The sequence below is a fragment of the Pipra filicauda genome, unplaced genomic scaffold (genome assembly GCF_003945595.2).
Source record: "Pipra filicauda isolate LSUMZ 115617 unplaced genomic scaffold, ASM394559v2 scaffold57_size4234018_pilon, whole genome shotgun sequence".
In the NCBI taxonomy this organism is placed as follows: Eukaryota; Metazoa; Chordata; class Aves; order Passeriformes; family Pipridae; genus Pipra; species Pipra filicauda.
In genome coordinates, this window is record NW_024104731.1 from 2,018,334 (window position 1) to 2,040,143 (window position 21,810).

Sequence of the window (21,810 nt, forward strand, 5' to 3'; positions counted from 1 at the left end):
CTGATACCTAGCACAACTGATATTCAGAATCTGCATTTCTGTATTGATACCTTGGATTCTCTTGATTGCTCAAAAAACCCCTGTGATTTTAATACAAACTATGTGGATACCATCATTCCCTTCAAATGACAACTGCACAAATTATTTCTGTTATTAATTTTATTTATTTGAAACTATTTACATTTGATAGCTCTTCTGAATCTCATTAAACAGCAGATGGTCTCAATTTCAACAGAGGTTACGTGTGTTTTAACTCTTCACTACTTCAAAGCTTTCATAAACCTTAGAGGTTATTATGATACTGAAACAATGAAGAACTCATAATTTCACTGAGATTCATGATTTTAGGCACTTAAGGTGAGGAAAATACTGTCTTAAAGAGTGGCTTTGACTCATGCAGTCAGATGCCAGATTGACCTTCTAAAAGATGTTTTTTAAAAAGGATAAGTTATAGATATTGACTCATTCTAGATTTATTTTGAGTATAGAATGGAATTCCAGTAATTCTGCTAATATTTCTGTGTGTCTGAATACTCATGGAGATACGGTCTTTCTCCATAAAACCACTATTAAAACATGCTTCCATTTTCATGTGGAACAGGACAAATACCACTGAAATCTGACCAATTTGTTGCTTTTGTAGCATCAGTTTTTTGAGAACAGAATTGAATAATTTCTCTAATGTCTTTGCTATTGAAATGACTGGCTAGATTGTCTTTCATATAGTCAGATATGTCATTGTTTGCAGTGTATTGCTATGAACTCAAGAGTGTTTGACAATGTGTGGGGAGGAAGCTGAGAGGCTGAAGGCATTCTTAGATGTTTGGTAAAGTGTGATGGCTTGTCTTGAACTTCACATATCTTTATATTTTGTAGCCTGTTTCTCTAAAAAGATTCTTCATCCTGGAGGTTATTCAACATAGGTCAGTTGTGTGAACCAAGTCTTGGTTACTGTTATGATCAAAGTGTGAATGACAGGAGTATAATCTTCTTGGATAGTGGAGTATATCTCTTCAGAGGTGAGGATGAGAAACTGTGGCACTAGATGTTTCCGTGTAAAATATCTCTGAGCATTACTGCTACTCTTATTGCACTGGGACAGGAAGTCCTGCTAGGAAAGTATCAGAGCACCTGGTGCTGAGCAGATAAATGTGTTTCTGCACACAGAGTGATAACAGACATTCTGTGATTTAGTTTCCAATGATATTTACTATATCATCGTAAATGATATAGTATTGTATACCTGAGAATACCATTAAACCCCATAGCTTCTTTGAAAATACTTCAATCTTTTGCCACTGTCCATAGGATGACAGAATAAATTGGGTCAGATGGGATTTATGGAGGTTACCTAGACCACTCTCCTGCTCCACACAGGTTTTAAGGACTCTGTTCAACTGAATTGCAAAACCCTTCTACGATGGAGAATCTCTAACCTCTTTGGGCAACTTATTTCAGTGATTAACGACTACTTTGATTTTCCTTTTTTTTTTTTAATGTTCAATGCAATACCTTGATTGTTGTATTTTGTCTATTAGCTGTGCATCTTCAAGATTGTCTTTGTGTTCCCTATAGCTAACCTTTAAGTAGTTAAGGAATGCAAGTAGTTCCCCTCTTCCCATGCCCTTCCCTACCCCAGCCTTCTTTAGGCTGAACAATCCTATCTCCCTCAGCTTCTCCTTGTATACTGTATGTTTTATTGCCTGACTGTCGTTTGGCCTCTGTTGTATTCTCTCCTGTTTCTTTGTAACTCTAGGATTGGAGGGAACCGAAACCTTCTATAAGAATTACATGTTATAAAGTTACATATCATACAGGTATCTAAACAACAAAGCTATAAAATAAGTTGTCACCCTTTCTTGGTGTATTTCCAGCAAAGCCAATGCTTAATTCCATGCCTAGGTTTAGTCTCTGTATTGGCATGTGAAATTAAGGTACCAGACAAAAATCACCATTACTCATTCACAAAAACGGAGTTTAGTTTTGACTGAAAACATTTTGAATATTTTTGTTTTCTAAAGTATTATTTAATTTACAATTTTAGCCAGCTAAAAAGACAATTCCTTCAAGGAAAATAACTATTAGGAATGTTTTTGTTTAATATTGATGAGTATGAAAAAGAAAGTATAAATATTATAGATCTGACAGCACATGCAGTGAACACTTGTGACAAATTCTGTCTCTTTGTGCTTTAGAACTCCAGGACTTTAAAGATCTGTCGAGTGGCTAACATGCAGTTATGCCATTATGCACACCCTCTATCTGTCTGTAGTAAACAAACATTTTTAATTTTGCTGAACTCTTTGCAAGGGCAAAGTGTTGATGAATGCTAATTATTTACCATACTGGGGTCCAAGGAATGTAGGGCAAAATGCTGCATCCTTTTTATAAGATGACCCACCTGTTTTATTAAGGTAATTCTGATATGAATCCCCAAATTTTTTTTGTATAAATATTTTTTTATATATAAGATTGTCTTAATTTCATCCATGAAAAGATTATGAAAATTATTAAAATTACTTATTTTTCACTAGTTCTACCTCACCACTGGAGAAAATAAGAAAGATATATATTAATTCCTTTGCTATTTATTTGTTTATTTTACTAATAAATACTACTGCTTGCTTTCGAAATGAAAGTGACTCTTTCCTTCTTTGTGTTTTTTTTTTTCTTTTTTTTTTTTCTGTCCTTTCTTTCTTGCTTTCGTGGATGTGAACTCCAGGAGGACAAAGTGGTTAGAGCCTTTTTTCTGTTTAAAGTTATTTTCTTTTATGGTAGACATTTCCTGGCCTACATTTGCTTTCATTTACACAGGTGTAATTCTTACTGAAGGCAAGGGGAATTACTGTCATTAAAATGAAAGCAATGTGTGGCATTAAAGGCTTACCTGTTTTTCAAATAGCTTACTCATAATCTGTGAGTTGTTGTGAACAGTATGCATGGTATTCCTCTCTGCAGCTTTTGTGAGCATGCCTCTACTTTTCCTTTGCTTTTGCAATATGATATGTGCACAGTTTAAAAAAAATAAATGAGAATTTTTGTAATAGATGTTTTTGTGATAAAATTAATTTGTATTTTTGTAGAAGTGGCATAAAGTAATCATAATAATTGTTGCACTCTGTATCATTGATTTGTATGCACTCAACATTTTATCTTGTAATATTTTGACATGGTAGTTCAGTTCTGATTTTCAATGACAATACAATTATATAACAGTAAATATTAAGAAAATATGTTTCTTCTAAACATTTAGAAATATGCAAGCAACACCAGTTATCCACTGACATAAATTATTTTCTAAACTGGTTTGTAGGCTTTCCTAAAATGTTGTGCACATATTGTGTTGAGCATAACGTTGAAATAATGTTAGATGTTACGCATGTCACTGGCATTCTGTTTGTCTTGATAATATTACACCTACAGTAAATATTTTAATCTGATTTTATTTTAGCAATGTTTAGAAAAAGGTAGTATAAATCTGAATTTGAGAATAAGCCTGGATATGTTTCAATATTTTACTAAATTGTGTGATTTTTTTTTAAATAACAGAATTGAGAAAACTACATAAGCTAGTGTAAATCTGTTCTTCCATGAAAATCTCTACTGTATTCTGAAGAATTGAAATTGCAAAAGCAACTTACCCTGTAGTGTTTGGCAAATAAGTTCCTGTATTAGATGAAGTAAAGGAATTCTTTAGCGTTCATATGCATAAATGTATACAGAGAAAGACTTTTGCTATAATAAATGTAACTTTTTCTTGCTGATAGCAGTGTCAAGGCTCACATTTGACTTGCCCGTGTGGTTCAGAAATACCTTGCTTCACACAGAAGTTGTAAGTCACTTGCTGCTGTTACCATTTAGGATGTAACCTTGGTAGTGGGCAAGCGGCACTTGAGGTGGGCCACATATGGCCCAGTATGTTAGAGGGTTACATAGTTTTCTTTTGGGCTGGACCATCAGAGTTTTTCACAATTAAAAGGCCATGAAGCAGTGAAGTAACGCTCTGTATTGTAGAATACAGAGGTAGCTGTAGAGTACAAAAAGAAGATGAACAAAAGGAGCAATTTTCTCCTTGAAGAATTTACCCTTTCAGTATAATCTTGGAAGTAACTGATGTATACCAACAGTATTCCCCCAGTCATTCCAACAACTGATGTCTGTGTGGTACTCATCTATATTGGAGCAGTGTCAAATCCTAAATTCACTTGGAAAATAATAAATAAAAAAAGAAAAGTGTGAAGGTCACAGTAATAAGGTTATATTATTATCTAGTTTTACCATGTATGTATGTTAAGGAGGAAAGGGACAGGAATTTCCCTACCTAGTCGACTAGATAGGTTTTTTCCATAAATAATGACAGTGGCTCAAGTTGCTTTACATAATATCTGTTTCTGCTGACTTTGAATTAGATGTTTTAGAAGTTATGAAGGCAGAAAAAACAGTAAGTATTTTAGGTCAACTTTTTCTCAACTACAGATATTGTGAAGAAGGGATAGTAGTGGTATTATTCTTGATATTTTAGTGCTAACTGTAAGGTTAAAAGCCCTGGTTTGTTGAATGCAGATGCCATCAAAACAGGTACTTCAATATAAACAGTATGTTTTTAATTTGGTGGGATATAGCATTTACCCTTAGATTAACTCACCTAGAGATTCCTTAATATTACTGTTTATCCTTCATTTTCCAGTGTTAGTGTAGAAGGTGTGGATTCCAGTGTTTCTTAAGGGGCCTATTACCTATTTTGTAACCACAGAACAGCAAGTTCAATAGAAAATGCTCCTGGATAAAACTATGGATACTTTGGTGACTGTTGGTAGTATGTTGATCCAATTAAAAAACATGGATTTGGAAAATGAGATGTATTCAAAGAATCAGTTCTGTGAAGAGTTAGAAACATATTTTTGTGTGTTCCCTGTAGAAATCTTGCTACATCTTTTGATAAAGATAAAGATTGTAGGAAAAAGCTGAGACTGCACATGTGTTGAATGATTGGAACTATCATACAGTAGTCTACTGGTGCTATTTAGGGTGGTGGGGAATGGAGTTAGAACATGAATCCTGACTGTGTTGTATGTTGTAGTTGTGCTGTTAAACATGCACAGAGGGAATTTATATTACATGTCCTTCTACTATGCTATATTCTGGAGTGCTGCATCCAGCTCTGGGGTCCTCAGCGCAAGAAGGACGTGGACCTGTTGGAGCATGTCCTGAGGAGGGCCACTGGAGCAAGAATCTTATGAGGAAAGGCTAACAGAGTTGGGGCTGTTCAGCCTGGAGAAGATAAGATTCTGGGGACACCTTAGAGCAGCCTTCCAGTACCTAAAGGGGGCCTATAAGAAAGATGAGGACAAACATTTTAGCAGGGCCTGCTGCAATTGGACGAAGAGTAATGGTTTTCAACTGAACGAGAGTTGATTTATGTTACATATAAGAGAGAAGGTTTTTACAATGAGGGAGGTAAAACACCAGAACAGGTTGCCCAGAGAGGTGATGGGATGGGGCTCTGAGCAACACGATCTAGTTGAAGATGTCCCTCCCCATGGCAGGGGATTGAACTAGATGAGTTTTAAAGGTCCATTCCAACACAAACCATTCTATGATTCTTTGGCACTAATACCACTTCAGGGTACACAGCTCATGGTGCCTTTTCCCACACAAAACTTGGTAATGACTCATGAATATCTCACACCTTCATTAGTCAGATATCGCAATATATAAATAAGTACTTTTGCAAAATTGAGACCCCCAATGTGCCAGAAAGGAATAATTTATGTTAAGATTAAAAGAGTAAGATCATCCCTGAGAAGGAAACAGTTGATTTTTTTTTTAATTGAAATAGTTTCCATCTTCTGGAATTTTTTTCTTTCAGAAACAAATGTACATTTTAAAGCATTTCCTGCAATTCTCTTACTATTATTCAGACAAAATGTGCCTGTGAGGTAGAGGTTTCATTGAGAAACCAGAGTCAATTAAGGCTGATAGAAATGAAGATGATTTCAAAAAAATGAAGATACACAGGATCATCTTCCTTTTACTTAGATTTTGACAATTAAATAAATAATCAAATGACTTTATTAAAATGAGCAACACCATTAGCTAGAGTAGTGAAATTGTATGAACATATAATTTAAAATCATGGAAGATGAATGTCCTTACCGAATATCCTTCTAGGTTAATTTCCCTAATAACTTGACTGACTTTGGGAATTTTATTTTAATTTTAATCATTGAATCAAAGTTTAATAATTTTGGATATTCCATGACAGAGTTCAGAAAATGGCAGTTGTTTTTAGCAAATTGTCTCATAAAACAATTCTATATAAAATTACAGTAGAAGAGATAAAAAGCAATTATCATAGGACATTATTTGCCATCCTTTTATCTTACTGCAGTTAAAACTTCCTATTCCCCATTTTTCCTTCACAATGTTCCAATGTTATTATTCCAGTCAGGAGACACCTAGGTGTTGGTGATAATGTTTCTGTCATTTTTGTGGAAAATTCACTGTTAAAAAAGAGAGAAATTTTTTCTCATTTTACTTTTGCCATTCTGAACAGGTCCTGGGCCCTACCAAGAGCCTTATTGTTTCTAAGCCATCTGTGTGGTAGGGCTGTACCTCCACAGTGTCTGACAGTTTTCTCACCTGAATTGTAACAAATGTGACAAGGATTTGTAGAAGCCATAGGTTACTTTTCCTACCCCTGCCTTCTTACTATTGGAAAATGTCTCTAAACTCTTACCCTGTTCTTGAAACTTGACTCAAGCTGATTTTGTGTCTTATGAGGAAACACACTCTGAGTCTCATCAAGATTTTCATGGGCTTTACATGCTCTAAAGGATATGTGTTTTTTATTTAACAAAGAAATATGTTAATTTCCGTATCACTGAAATTTGGAAAAAAACCTTTTTTATAAAAAGACTTACGAAAACAATAGAATATTTCCTATACTTAGAATACCTCCGACAAAAGCTTCCAGTACCAGCTATTATACAGGATCGTTTTCTGAGACATCTCTTCGCTCAGGGAAGCTTAATGATTTTCCTCAGCTCTTGAGTATTGTCTTTCAGATTGGGATCTCTAAAAGTCATTTGGAGAGTTGGCAGCTTAGACCTTCCTGTCTTGGGCCACTTGTCCGAGTCTGTTCTCTGATCCTATTTCTCATGTATCCATTTGTCTGAGCTGCTCTCCATTATCTTACTGTGTTCAAACCTCACTCTTATTTCCTTCATCACTAACAGAATGCACCTCCAGTTGCAGAAAGTGAACAAATATCTTGGTTGGAATTGGATTGCCAAACATATTTAAATACTAAGTTTATTCTTTTCTCCTGTCAAAATTACCACAAAATTACCATCAAATCACATCCTCTACTCAAAAATGTGTAGCCTAGCTTTATTTTCATTATTTTCAAGACCGTCATGATGTAACATAATAGAAAGTAGTCAATATATATAGGTCTTTAAATCTGTAAATAGCAGATTTAAACTTGCCTGAAACCCTGATGTAGACCATTCACAGTGATGGTTAAATTAGCATACAAATGTTTTCCCTAGATTGACCCCATGTGCTGTTAACATTTATGGCCTTGCTCTCATACTAAGATAACTTTGTGTTGGCCATCACAGTCAGAGAACAGGGAGGTTGCACTACGTTGTAGTCCAACTTCATATTAACTTCTGGAGATGTTGGAAGACATAGAGAGGGAATGAGAATTCATCTTTCTTTCCTTTTTTTTTTTTTCCTTCACCACAATGCCCATTGGCCCAATGACTTACTCTCCACAGTGTTCAAGGAAAGGGGAATGTGGTCCTAGGAACTGCCAATTTCCTTTTCCAGCTTCTCTTTGAAAGTTAATTGGAAAATAAAAATAAAACTTCTTGATATGATGTAGCTTCAGAATGGTCTTAGCTAGTTAAATCTAATGACTACATGGGGATTTTGCTTTTGATGACTACATGGGATTTTGCTTTTGATGACTACATGGGGACTTTGCTTTTGTTAGCTATGCTCCATGCTTGAAGAACACACTCGGATACGTTTCTTTGTTAAGAAAGAACAGAAAACTGACTAGAAGAGTGAGTCTGAAAACCTTTTTACAGTCATATATGTACTTCTGTATTAGATGAGCAAGGGTTTATATGCCCAAAAGCTTGTATTGTATTTTTCACCCATAACAGTCGGTGTAAAAGACATGAGTTCCTCCTATAAACCTTGTCCTTTACCTGTACACCTGTGTTGCAATTTTACAGTACAGAAATTAGAAGTAGTTGGTTTAATTTTAGATAGTACTGAATTTCTGAAAAGCATTAAAATTGATTTAGAGAGAGTCTGGTGGAATTAGAGGGACTAGTTTTCATTTTGCTAGCTATTTTTCCTGTGTTGATAGCACTAGAAATTTATATTTTAATTTCAAATTGTACAAAATAGATTCATTTTCCATTGAAATTCTTCTTCAAGCTATCCTAAAATAATCTTGTCTTAAAATGTGTATGAAAACAGTGCAATAACTACACAATTTATATCACATCAGTAAACTTTCCCTTTTGTTCAAATTAATAGAGCAATAGCAATAGCAAATAGCAATTCTGGAACCAGAAGATGAAACAGTTCTTGAGCAGTAAGTTATATTTGCCACCTGTTGCAATATTCAGAAACATATCATGTGCTATTAAGTTCCAAGTGTAGACCTTTATCAAAGGTAGCTAAGCAAATTCCTTATTTCAGTCCCAGGTGTGTAACAGCACACCTAGGACGCTTTGGACACAGTTAGACATTATGGCACAGCAGGGGATGGTATAAATGTTTAATTATCTAGATTGAGCTTCAGTGGCTGGAAACCAGTGCCTATATATATAAATAATGAAGACATTGCTAGTAATAGAGTAAAGTGGCAAACCTCCCAAAGCGGTTTTTTTTTCCTCAACTGTTTACTTAGAGCTTTATTTAGCTGTGTCTTCAAGGAACAGTTTAGTGATAGATTGAGGAATTAAATGAAAAAGACCTAGCATTTGGGTTAATATCTGTTTACTGTTTAGATCTACTGTGTGAAAAAAGGAATTTGTATGGCCAGCTTCTGTTGATATCTAAAATATTGTATGCACAGACAAGACAGTTTTTCAGCATAGCAAGAGTGAATTTATATAGACAGTTGCAGGAGATATTGAACTTCAGTGCATTCATGGAGAAATTCAAATAAATGTGAAAAATTCTATGTTTAAACAAGATGTCACCTATGAAGTCTAAGTAGGGTATTTGAAAATTAAAACTTCCTTGGTTTGAATTATTATAAAGATGCCTTCATTCAGCATCAAGAAGATCTACGGAAAAGCCTGGATTTCAGGTAGCTAATTCAATTTTAGTCAATTCATGTGTGTTAATGTTTGTGGCTTTTTGAGAATTAGTTTCTTGTAGTTCACAAGCCCTTTTTAGCATTTTAGGTCTGTAAGTAATAAAATACTGATACATGAAATACATAAATAAATTACCAGGATTTCTGTTTTATGTTGCTTTCACAAAATAAATCCCTATAGTGTTTTAATACTGATAGGATCATAGATGTACCTTTATTAATTGAAGTTGAAATCTGAGTAATTTAGTTCACTATGCATACATGTACCTCCCATTTATCTTTAAATGTTTAAACTTGGTCAGTGTTAATCACTAGTGTTCATTTAACCTGTTCATCTTTCAGTTTCAGTGTAATTGCTACATAACTTCAGAGTCATGACCTGTTTAATTAAGGTGTTCTTGCTCTCAGATACTTGGTCATGTGATTATGAAAGATGATATTGCTGTTAACGATTTGGATTTCTTACAGTTCTAGGTAGACAATATATGGTATCTTTCTAAGAGATTAGAATAGTTTCACCTCTACGTTGAAGATAGGTTTCAAATGCCTATTTCTCCCGATGTGTACAATTGTCTAGTGTCTCCTTGCATTCAGTATTAGCTAATTTTTAGATTATAACACCATGATGATTATATATTTTTTAACAAATTGTTTTTTCTTGGTACACGTGAAGCAAATTCCTCTTAATTCACTTCAAATTATTTTTTAGTTTCATCTAATCCTTGTTTGGTGTCTTTTTGTCATGGACATCATTGTGAGTGGCCAAAACTTTCACTATAGTGGATGTCTGGCCTCAGTAATTTTGGAGGAGCATAATTGCTTACATTGTTCTTAACATTGCTGTATAGCAAAAAGTGAACATTGGTTCAAAATATAGCCTATAGATTTGGGCAACGATCTCAAGCGCTCATTAGAAAGGTCTAAAATATCTTCTATTCAAGATAAAATGCTTTATTATTATGGACTAGGTTGCCAAGAGATTTTTTTGGCATAATCTATGCTTCCAGAGTCCTTCTAGATTAAAATTGTTTTTGTTTTATAGCTTATTCATGTATTTATCTTAACTATTTATAAAATATTTTGAAATAAAATAGCTGCGATGCTAGAACATTAGAGTTCTGTAATTTTATTGTACCAAAGCAATAAATTGCCATAGATATATTTAGTATTATGAACAGGATTCTGATAATTCTATTGTAGTTGTGTTATTTAGTAATATTTTCTCCTCATGTTTATTACAACACTACCAGCAAAGATTATCTGGGTATTACATAAGGAAAACCTTGTGTAAATGAATCATGTTTTTAGTGATTTTTAGAGAGATATACTTTTATTTACTGGTTACCATTCAGATCAGCATGAGGTCTGTTAATTGAAGCCTCCTATAGAGCATAGGGGACATGCTGAACGAAGAAGGCTGTAGACTAACTGGCTCCTTTAATGATGAAGAACAGGCTTTAATCAGAAATTATCTCCTGCAATATATTTTAAATAAGTCACTGTTTCAGGTATTTTGATACCTTTGTCAGAAATGCTTCTAAATAAGTAAATAAATAAATAAATAATCTAACTAGAGAAGTATGCATTTGATTTCAAAGCATACAGTGTCTAACCAACTCAGAATAACAGCACCGTAAATCTGGATGCACTCTGCAGTGATGAAATAGTAAGCATAGGAAACACAACACTAATGCCTTCAAACATGTGGAGACACGACAGGTCCAAACCTGCTTCCCCAGTGTGCTGTCTTGTTCCTGTTGCTGTGATAATGCTCTCAGTCGGTGAGCTGCTGTGTTGATTTACTTTTCTCAAGGCTGTAATAAGCCTGGAAAAGTTTTCTTCACATCTGATGATGTGGAAAAACAGATGGATGACCTGCACATATTGTAAATGTGTAAGTTACATTGTAGATACACGTGGGCGCTCTTGCCTGTTCTCTCGAGTGAGCAGCAGTTCTCACAGCTGAAGCTGAATTGAAAAGTGTGTCTGCTGGCCGGAAGAAGTGTTCTATGTAAATCTGTGAGTTTCCTCTTACTGACGTCCCCCAAACCAGTATTTCTCACCTCATTAAGAGCAATCCTGTTTGGTGGTTGTTTACAGAAATGCCAGAACACTTCAAAGGTTTTATTACAGCTTTCTGAAACCCTTTGCTGTTAGTGCATTTTGGTGGTGTTGCTAACCTGGAACACAGGAAAGCCCACTAGAGGGTAGAGGGGGTCAGAAATGTTTTGTGATCTTGCCAAGTCAGTATTTCAAATTATTTTTGTTACTGCTTTTTGTCCAACTCTAGGCTAGTGTACTATAATGCCATGGCCTTATAGAAAAATACCCCAACAACAAACCCCCTTTATTTCATTGTGCATAACTTCCTTTTTTTCTTTTGTTAAATATGATTGTTCTCTTCAGTGTATTGATAAGTAATATATACCTGACCTCTGCTAGGTGTCACTAAATCTGTTACTTTTCTACCCTTAGTCTCCTATTCTATTTTTTTTTTTTAATTTATTAAACAGACATACTGACGTACATATAGAATATTTTTTTAATCTTAGATTTTCTTACGGTTCTGTCAGGGTTAACTGTGGCTACAGCTCGTGCAGTCCTAAGCTGTGTAGCTGTTGTAGTATGCAAGGCAGTGTGGGTTTCCTGGCTGGATAGCACAGCACCTCGAGCTGGTGGGAGGGGAGCGTCCCGCTGTACACTGTGCTGCTGTGGCCTCACCTCAAAGGCTCTGTGGTTGGGGGCACCACAATGTACAAAGGACATCAAACTGTTAGAGTGAGTCCAGAGGAGGGAGACAGAACTGAAGAAAACTCTCAAGGGCAAGACTTATGAGAGGTGGCTGAGGTCACTTGCCTTGTCCCAGTTGGAGAAGGGAAGGCAGAGGGATGACTTCGTTGGAGTCTATGGCTTCCTCACGGGGGCAGGGCGGTGGGGTGGAGAGCTTCAGGTTGGATATTAGGAAAAGGTTCTTTCCCCGGGGAGTTGTTAGCCTGTGCAACAGACTCCCCAGGGAAGTGGTCATGGCATCACAACTGTTCCGGGAGCCTCTGGATGATTCTCATAGTCATATGGTTTAGTTTTAGGCAGTCCTACAAAGAGCAGGGAGTTGGACTTGATGCTCCTTATTGATCCTTTCCAGCTTGAGATAGTCTGTGATTCTGTATGTATTATATTTTGTCTGATCTTTGCAGCTTGCACGGAGAACTGTGCTGCTGTGGCTACATTGTTGGAGTCTAGGCAGCAAGTTCGTGTAAAGTTGAAGAATGTTTATGTGGGATTCAGTACAGCAGTAACTGCATGATAAGCATCTCAATTTTTCTATTACCATTCTGTTACATTTCATTAGAGTTGGATCTTTCATTTTTCTCAGACAATTTCAGTAATGAATGATGACACGGATGATGTAAATGGTGTGATATTATTGATTTCAATTTAATGCCATCTGCATACAGACCCCAGGCTTATTGTGGTCCCGTCACATTTTCTCCCTTTTTGGTCTCTTGTTGATGTTGATATTATGTCTTATATTTCTAAATAGCCTGTGAACACTTAGTGCTATTCATCTTCAGACAGTTTACAAGCGTTAACTAATGAATATGCTCAGAATCTCCGAGCTGTAGATCATTTGTTAGTTTTATTAGCTGGTCCCTTAATGAAGCTCTGACACTAGTACAGATCTTTGAACCCAAAGAGGTCTAGATATTGAGACTTTCAGGTGACCAAAGTCTCAAAATGAAATCATCGTAAGATATTTGAATATTATTTAACAATGCCTTTGAGAGTAAAAGTCTTGGTAAAATAAAACAACTTGGAAATGTCATTTGGAGGATTTCTTCTATCTTCCAAATTAATAGTTATTAAAATACCTACAAAAATAAGAAAATATTGGAATAATATTTTATTAAAAAACCTTAATATTTTCAGACATCCTTGATTTGTAGTAGAAACTGTTAACATCAATCACTTTTCTAGAAAGCTTTTGGAAATTAGTAATTCTAATTTCTATTTGTATTACCTTACTCCAGCTATAACTGCTTACTTGTATTTTTTACCAAAAATATAACTGTCTTTCCTCCATCACAAATTTCTAATCCATCAGTAAAGCTGCTCTAACAACAGTCTTTACAGAGAAAATTATTTTTTTAGGAATTAGAACAAATAGGCAAAACCAGTTGAAATGATGAGTTCAAGGAACTCATTTTTGTGCAGAGATGGCTAAGAATTGGAGTGTAAAAATTAACTCTAACTTCTTTTTTAGAAGCTTAAATGATGCTAGACAACATAGACATTACTGGTTAAACTGAAATAGTGAGGACTAATTTAATAAAGAAATGGAGGGGAAAGCTGTAAGCAACTTCCTAGCTGAGTTCCTCAAGCATTAGTACTGGGGAAGATCTTTAATATTTTCACTAGTGGCCTTGGCATAGGGAACAAGAATGCTGTAATTAAATACATCAGTAACACAAAGTTGGATACTTATCAGTACAGGGGAACAATGGGATACTGTACAATAGAGAGCCAGATGACCTTGTGAACTCCAGTAGTAAAAAAAAAGAGTGAGATAAAATAGGATTAAGTGTAAAATCAGGAATTTAAGAACTGATAAGAATTTCTACCTTGACCTACAGGTCAGGGACTCCTTTGGGGCTCAGTCCTGATCAACAATCCTGAATTCTGCTTTCCATAGCAGGGTAACCATGTCCAAGCTGCTTATTAGGACTAGTTCTTGCTCTGTGCTTTTCTCCTTCACTGTGTGTTGGCATTGTCTGGGAGATGCTGGTTAGCAAAGGCCTGATGGTGCCAGGAAGCATAAGAATTAGCAGGCAGTCCTGGGCCAGCACCTGGCCCTGTGACAGGGTTATGTCTTGCTAGTATAGGCATAGTCTGAAAGAGCAAAAACTATTTGTTCTTGAAAAATAAAAGCAGAGAGGGTAAGCGATTGGCCGCTTTAAAAACATCAGGCAGCAACTCTGAGGAGAGAAGGGAGCTATTTAAACTTAATGACAACAGCAGTACAAGAGTAAATAGCAATAAACTAGTTTGGAATATACGAGCACTGGAAATTGAAAATCACTCCTTCCATGGTAGCTGTAGGACTTGGAAAAGCGTTTTTGCAGATTTTGGGCTCATTATTTATAATTAATTTTAAGATAAAAGTTTATTAAATTATGAAGTTTTTTTAAAAAATATTTTCTCTGAAGCAACAGGCAACTGTAATCAATACATGAGGTCTTTTTCTGTCTAGTATTATTATTTAGTGAGCTTTAGTTTTCTAAAAAAAGCGTAGGAGATGTATGCTCAGTTCTCTTGCTTTCCTAAGACTAATACAAATCTGGAAATTTAGTAAAGGTTTAGCTAAATTGAGTAAAGGTATATTCTGTTCATGTACAGCTGGTTTACTTCATGCCAAACTCACTGCACTTAATAACCCTCATGGCCCTGTGGAGTACTTTGAAGGCTTACAAATTCCCTTATGGAAGCAATGCAGCTGTATTTGAAAACACTGACTGGTTTGTACTATGTGCAGATCACACCCAATGTCACATTAACCATTTTATCACTGGAACACTGTATACCATTCTAGTTCTTCATGAAATCACAAAAACTGATGAAGAAGCTGAATATGGTCAATATGGCACTGTGCAGGAATTATGAACTATCTTCACTGGCATATGGAGTTGTACCTGTGCCGTAATGAAAAAAAGCAAATTATCACCTTTACAGATCTTAAAGAATATCAGTTTCTTGTGAAAGCATGTGAACTGCTTCTTTTTATACAGCATACTTTAGGAAGGATGTGCTCTGGCTTATATTAACCCACATAGCATAGTGTTCCAACTAACACTTTCTAGTTCTACTGTGCTCGTGGAGGCCTTTTTCACATTTTTGGAACATAAATAATCTGTTTTCCTAGTCAAATGTCTTGTTAGTTGTACTCTAGGATGGAAAAAATGTATGAACAAAATTACTAGTGTGTGCCTTATGGATAATAAAAAAGTGATACAAGAGAATTACTGTCTCCATTAGGAAGATGAGTACAGCATTAGTACAAAAGAGTGAGTATACCTTTCAAAAATTGTAGTCACACATCTTTCTCTTATACTTGAAAGATAGAACCATGTAAATATACACTGTATACTGCAACTGCATGCACAGGAAGTGATATACTTATTTTATGCTGACTTGGTTGTTTATGGCCATTATAAATTTTCATACATAATATATTCACTACAAACTCAAGAGCAAATGTGTAGTATGGTCACTCTCTCAGTGCAAAGAATTTTTCTGTGCAAATACACATATCCCTTAAAATATATGTGGAGATGTTGGTCTCATAGCAGTATTGTAGGCTTTTCCATTTTTGTGAACTGGTATTGGAATTCCTGTGGTATTTAATACAATATTGGGGGATAGGTATCCATGTATCATTACAGACATAAGGCAAATAAACATTATAGCAGTTTTGGCATTCAGTCAAACTGATTATAACTTTATTACTTGTATGAAAGTGAAAGTCAGTACCATAGCACAGACTAGTGGCATAGCAAAATATTGAAAAAACAGGTAATCTTTATCAACTCTTATAACAGTCACAAATTCAGGGATTATCTTTGTTCCTGTAATATACTTCCTTGACTAAATGCATCAGTTTAACTGAAGGAAATTGAAAAGGGAAGGTATCCCACAGGTACAATTCAATAGAGTTTAGTGGATAAATACTAAGATAAAACCTTTGTTTGCTATGGTGTAGTATCAGAATGGAATGGAATGGAATGGAATAGAATAGAATATTTCAGTTAGCAGGGACTTACAATGATCATCTAGTCCAACTACCTGACCAATCCAGGGCTTACCAAAATTTAAAACAAGTTGTCAAGGGAATTGTCCAAATGCCTCTTAAACACAGACAGGCTTGGGGCATCCATGACCTCTCTAGGAAGCCTGTTCCAGGATTTGACCACCCTCTCTGTAAAGAAATGCTTCCTAATGTCCAATCTAATCCTTCATGACCTACAGTCTTCTGATTATAGATGAAACTACCATGCAATGGTATCAAATAAAAACCTAAACTCTTTAAGGAGAATTTCACATTGCTGTAACCACTGCAAGTGTTTGTTCTCGGGTGCTATCAAATAAATCCATAGTTGTTCTGATGACAGTTATTTGGGATTTATTTTTATGTAGAAAAATAGTTACCAATGTGCAGTTACAAATGATCATAGAATCATTCAGTCTGGAAGGGAGCTGGCATTTATCTAGTCCAACCTCCTGCTCAAAGTAGGATTGACACCACAAAAGAAAAAAAAAAACCAAACTGCTGGGCGAGTCCTCATGTTAACATGATGATATCTTGTCTGTACAATCAGAGCAGTAAAATGAATTGGAAAAGTTTCTGTTTCATTAAAAATATAACCAGATTCTGCTGTTTACAATGTATGAGCGTAAAGTAGATATGATTTATTCTATTCACTCCAAAATAATGATTTTTTGTCTTTAAAATAGATCTTAGCAGCTACAAATAATGCATCAGTATTCTGGACCCAAACCTCTAGAATGATGTCTCTAAAGATAAATCCTACAGCCAATGCAAAAGCCTCTGTGTTTTCCAAAAATATGAATGTTGGCTATTGATAGCACATGCTATATTTAAGTGTTCCACAGTTATAGACAGTTGCTTTCATTAGAAAGGAATATCAAAACTAACATTTTTAAAGGAAGAACCTCATGTAAAACAATACAAATTTTCCCTCATCAGTAGTGGAAATCAGTACTTTTGGCTGTAAGAGACAACATAGACTTCAGACGGCGGGAGCAAAATGGAATTATTGGTTTTTTAGGACAAATATGAGCCATGTTTTGGTGGCAATATAACCAAATAGATAAAATTTTATGTTTTAACTAACTCCAAGCAATTTCTATTCTAGTTCAAGGAGCTTTGAATTCTAAATATTAAGAAGAGTACTAAAAAGTTTAACTTGTGACAGGGAAAACTAAGTGCTTTGGCAGATTTTAATGTATTCTGAAACAAACCAATAACCAGAAAAGCAGTTCCATCTCATTTTCTGGGGAGATAATGTTCAAAGTGAATCTCACAGTCTCAGAATCAAGACACTCACTTATTAAATTTATAGTTCTTTGGAAACACCATTATATTTCAAATGGGCAAAATGGGGAAAGATCAGCAGAAATTGGGACTAGAGGTAAGGCATATATACCATTGGCCCCCACTGATAGTAGGACTATATTAGCTAAAGATGCATAGATATGCTATATAATTGTAATCTCTGTGGCTGCACAGAGGAAGCTGACTCACGTTCCTGGGTGCCAGCGCTGGTTCTGCAGTGTCTGCTCCAAGCGACATAGTGACTAATGGAGAGATGTACTCCATCCTTGAAGAAATTTCGTTGGTACAGCACGACTTCAAACATTGCTCCATGATGTAATAAAGTTGTTTTGCACCTGGAGCAGATTGGAAAAAAAACCAAAACACCCAAAACAGGACTAGGAGCAGTGTGTTAGTAATCTTTATTATTTGCCCTGATGCTGGATCCAAGCAAAGGGTTTTCCTACTCTTCCATTTGTCTCCTCTTTCCTTTCAATGTTACATTCTTGTTACCTTGTATAATGTTTAAGGAAGTGTATGCTGCATAAAATATGAGAACCAAAAAACCACACAAAAAGACATATATATTTAAATCATGTGAAATTTGCTTAAGAATACTCCCAGCAAGCACAACAGTTAATATAATGCTAATATATTAGATGTTGTTGGCAAGCAGGTGAACTCTAATAGATTTGGTAAAACAACAATACTAGAGAAGCCTTCTAGTGTAATTTTTCATCTCAGCACACCTGATTAGTGTTCTGAAGGCTAATGAGGATTTGGTGTAATTATTCCTTAGGTTGTAGTGTCTAAACTAACAAACTCAAACTGATGTGTAATCAGATATATAAAATATACTGTGCCTTTTAATCTAATCTTAAATAAAGTAATATTTCCATTTTATTCTTAGAAGTTAGTGATAGGCCATCTATCACTCTACTTAGGGGAACAGTGAATGGTCTTTTGTAAGGTAGCTGCCTTTTCACATTATCTAAAATGATTGTCGTATTATATCCTTTTTATTAATTTTTTTTTTCTTGAAATATCTGCAGATGTAATTTCTTGATGAATATATTTTCCATTTTATTGGATTTAAAGTGGTGTATGAAATGTGTTTTGAAAAATTTTAGCTAATAGCAAAAAATTATAATGTCTTATTTAGGACAAGGCAAGGAAGAGATTTTTTTGTGTATTAATTATTTCTGATGTGTAGATGTGAAATGACTGATTATTGTAGGTTTTGCAGAATTTGTTTTATGGGCCTATGTAAAAAAAGTGTTAATATTATATGATGAAAGCTATTAGCAGAAGTGGGAGCATATTATGAGTAATCTTGTAAAAAATAGTGAAGAAATAGAAAATGAGATAGAATTTGTTTGTTCCCTGTATGGAGCTAACCTTTGTGAATGGAAAGCAGAAGGAAGATTTAAAGTAAACTGTCTAATCCAAATTCGGAATACTTCTTTACAGTGTTGTATAAAAGAAAAGAAATTTATCTTTTAAAAAAATGGATATAAGCATTGATGGGAAAATGTCAGGCTAGATATATTTAGTGCAGCTATTTTCACACTTGAGAAGTTGATTTGAACAGAACTTCAGCAATGCCTGTCGTAGGCACTAGATGGTGTTTCAGCCTTTCCTACGGAAATGCACATCCCGTTCCAGTGCCGCTACCACTTGAGATTCTAGTTTTGAACTAGTACTTAGCGTTGGAGAGCAGATTTTTGTCCATATTTTCGTTTTCAAATTGGGAGTGTCCCCATGTGAAGAACTGACACGCACAAATTGCAACAGTGACATTTATGTACAAAATGTGTTCACAACTGCTGAAGTCCTTAGGGTAGTGCTCAGGAGAGTTGCAAATGGGTGTAGTAGGTACTGTGCCTGCTCTGGAGTGCGGATTTCTGATATAAGGGATTAACTCTTTTAATTACTGTTTTAGAAGGGAAAATTCTGTGGTTCTTCACAGGTTTGTAAAAACGCGCGTATTGAACATGCAGTCCACTTGGGTAGTCTCCTCTCCGCTTCTCTGCTGTGCTGCCCTCACAGTCCCATGAAATGCTCTGTCCTGTGGGCACTTGGCAGGGACAGACCTGCTCTGCATGTGTGACCTGCTGAGTGCTCTGTCACAGGCACCTGGGAGCAGGAGAAATCCTGTCCAGGAATATGCCACCTTCCCATCTGTGCTCTTATAATGCTACCTTACAAGCGTGTCTCATTTAATTGAGAGGTCTGCACTACAAATTACCAGTATTTTTTAAATTGCAAGAATGCTTCCATCGCAGCAATAAGATGGAGAAGCAATTTAGCTCAGTACTATTTGAGGACCTGTAATTTTTGTGCTCACTGAAAGCACATACATTTGTGTCTGTGTGACAGGTGCCATTCTTCTCATTGTGTGTGATTATTTCAATCACATTATGATTGTTAGGGTCAACACTATGAAATCCTGCATATTGAAAGTACATTGAAAATAAGGCTTTATCTGAAGTGTTAGCTGTAATTATCATTAGACAGTCTTAGAAAAGCAGAAAAAAATCTGCAAAATACATAAATATATGCACTTTTCATGCAATGTGTTTGAATTTTTTTCAATCTGAAATACTCTAAGTAAATTTTTCAGGAGTCAGGTTATGTCAGGAGTACTCTTCCTGATTCTACTTTTAGATGAGGAGATATGAAATCATATTAATTCACAAGGATCTCTTATTCTGTTGGGTACAAGAGAATAGTACTAATCATCCTGGAGTGCACTGTCTGGGGACAAAATATGGCTGTCAGCCAAGGACATAGTTGCCCAGGTGTTTTGACTATAATATCTAGTTTTGTGATATTATGACATCTACTAATAGAAATAGCACATGAAAAAATGTTGGGGATTTTATCTCATTGTCATTAAAGTTGTTACATATTTGTATACTTCAACAATTGTTTTAGATCCGGTTTTTTTATTGTACTGACACATACGTGGAAAGTTTAGAACTTCTTTCAGCTGTATACAAACCAAGCAGAAATACTGAAGCCTTTTAATTGCTATTAATAAAAGAGGGCAAAAATACTTCTGTCTTGGGTGCTGAACTTTCATGTTGGCGTTTTCATGTACTTTCTAACTTAACTAGTAATGGTAAAACAGGCCTGTTCTTGAATTTGTATTTTAATGGTGGCCAGGCCTGAAGAATACACAGTTTTGACCTTTGAATGTCATCTAAGGATATCTAACCTACCTCAGGGAGCAAGCTGCTACTTAGGGAGTCTCTCTCTTTTTTACCCTCAGTGCTTTGATGATTTATTCTGTCTTGTTGATGCAAGCAGGCATGAGTTCTCATAGATGGTATCAGCCCTATACAAGGATTAGGTAGTGTACCAGGATGGGGCATATCACCACCATTAAATGGGCAAGGGATGCCTCCTTTTCCTACCCCAGCCTGACAGTTTGTGAATGAAGGAGTCAGTGAGTTTAACTTGAGTATGAATCTTGCATCCAGGTAGCCCTCTACATGAAGCTCTCATCGAAACATTTTTTGTGAAGTTTGACTAGAGAGCACGGCTGAAATTTTCTACTAGAAAACAACCTGGAGAATAAGACACAGATTGAGGCTTCTGAAACCTTTTCTGGTGGACTGAGCTAGATGTATTAGGGAGGTAGAAACTACATCTTCCATGTTATTCAACCATGGAACCAGCTACATTTAAAAGAATAATGAAGAACATTAATGTAAACCCTTGAATTTCCTGAACTGTACACCCTTGAAAAAGAAGCATCTTAGTGTAGGATTAGAACTAGAGACATTATAACTACATTGAAGGTTGAGTGTAGACATTCAAGGAACATGTAGTAAAAATGGTACCATTTTGTCTATGAACTTAGACAAAGATATTTAAGGAGCAGAAAAAGAAGAATAAAAATAAAAGAAAAAGAAAGCTAAACTAAGGCTAAAGAAAAATGAAGATTAAGGAGTGAAGGATTAAAGTTGCAGTGAAATAATGCTATCTACAATCAAAATTTTAAGATAACGCAATAATCAGTTTGAATGTACCATTGTGTTCATGACTGGTGTGTTGTATTTGATTCACTACATCCTGATTTATTCTCATATAACATAATAACTGAATATGAAATTGACTTACAGATAATTGGTGCTGTCAGTGGAAGTAAATCAGTGAGCATTTTGGAGAATTATAAAATTACTTGTTTGCAATAGTAGAGGATCTATTCCAAAGTTCCTTACTCAGTGAGAGAATGGATTAAAAGCTTAATGATTTCTTAATTCATTTTTTCTATCATCCTCGAACTATAGTCTTAATTTTTTAGAACTTACATGTTGCCATTGGAATGTCAAGATGTAGAACCTTT

The 21,810-nt window shown here is 35.4% G+C and overlaps 1 protein-coding gene across 26 annotated transcripts in view; it reads left to right on the top strand.

Annotated features, from left to right (window-relative positions):
- The window catches only part of RIMS2 (regulating synaptic membrane exocytosis 2), a 458,893-nt gene that overhangs the window by 103,630 nt on the left and 333,453 nt on the right, over positions 1–21,810 (top strand). For 13 of the 26 annotated variants that reach the window (XM_039387624.1, XM_039387618.1, XM_039387621.1 and 10 more), the window contains one exon: positions 2,723–2,734. The exons of the other annotated variants lie outside the window; for them this stretch is intronic. In XM_039387624.1, coding sequence (XP_039243558.1) covers positions 2,723–2,734 — 12 coding nt within the window. The remainder of the gene's footprint in view (positions 1–2,722; positions 2,735–21,810) is intronic. 26 annotated transcript variants of the gene reach the window in all.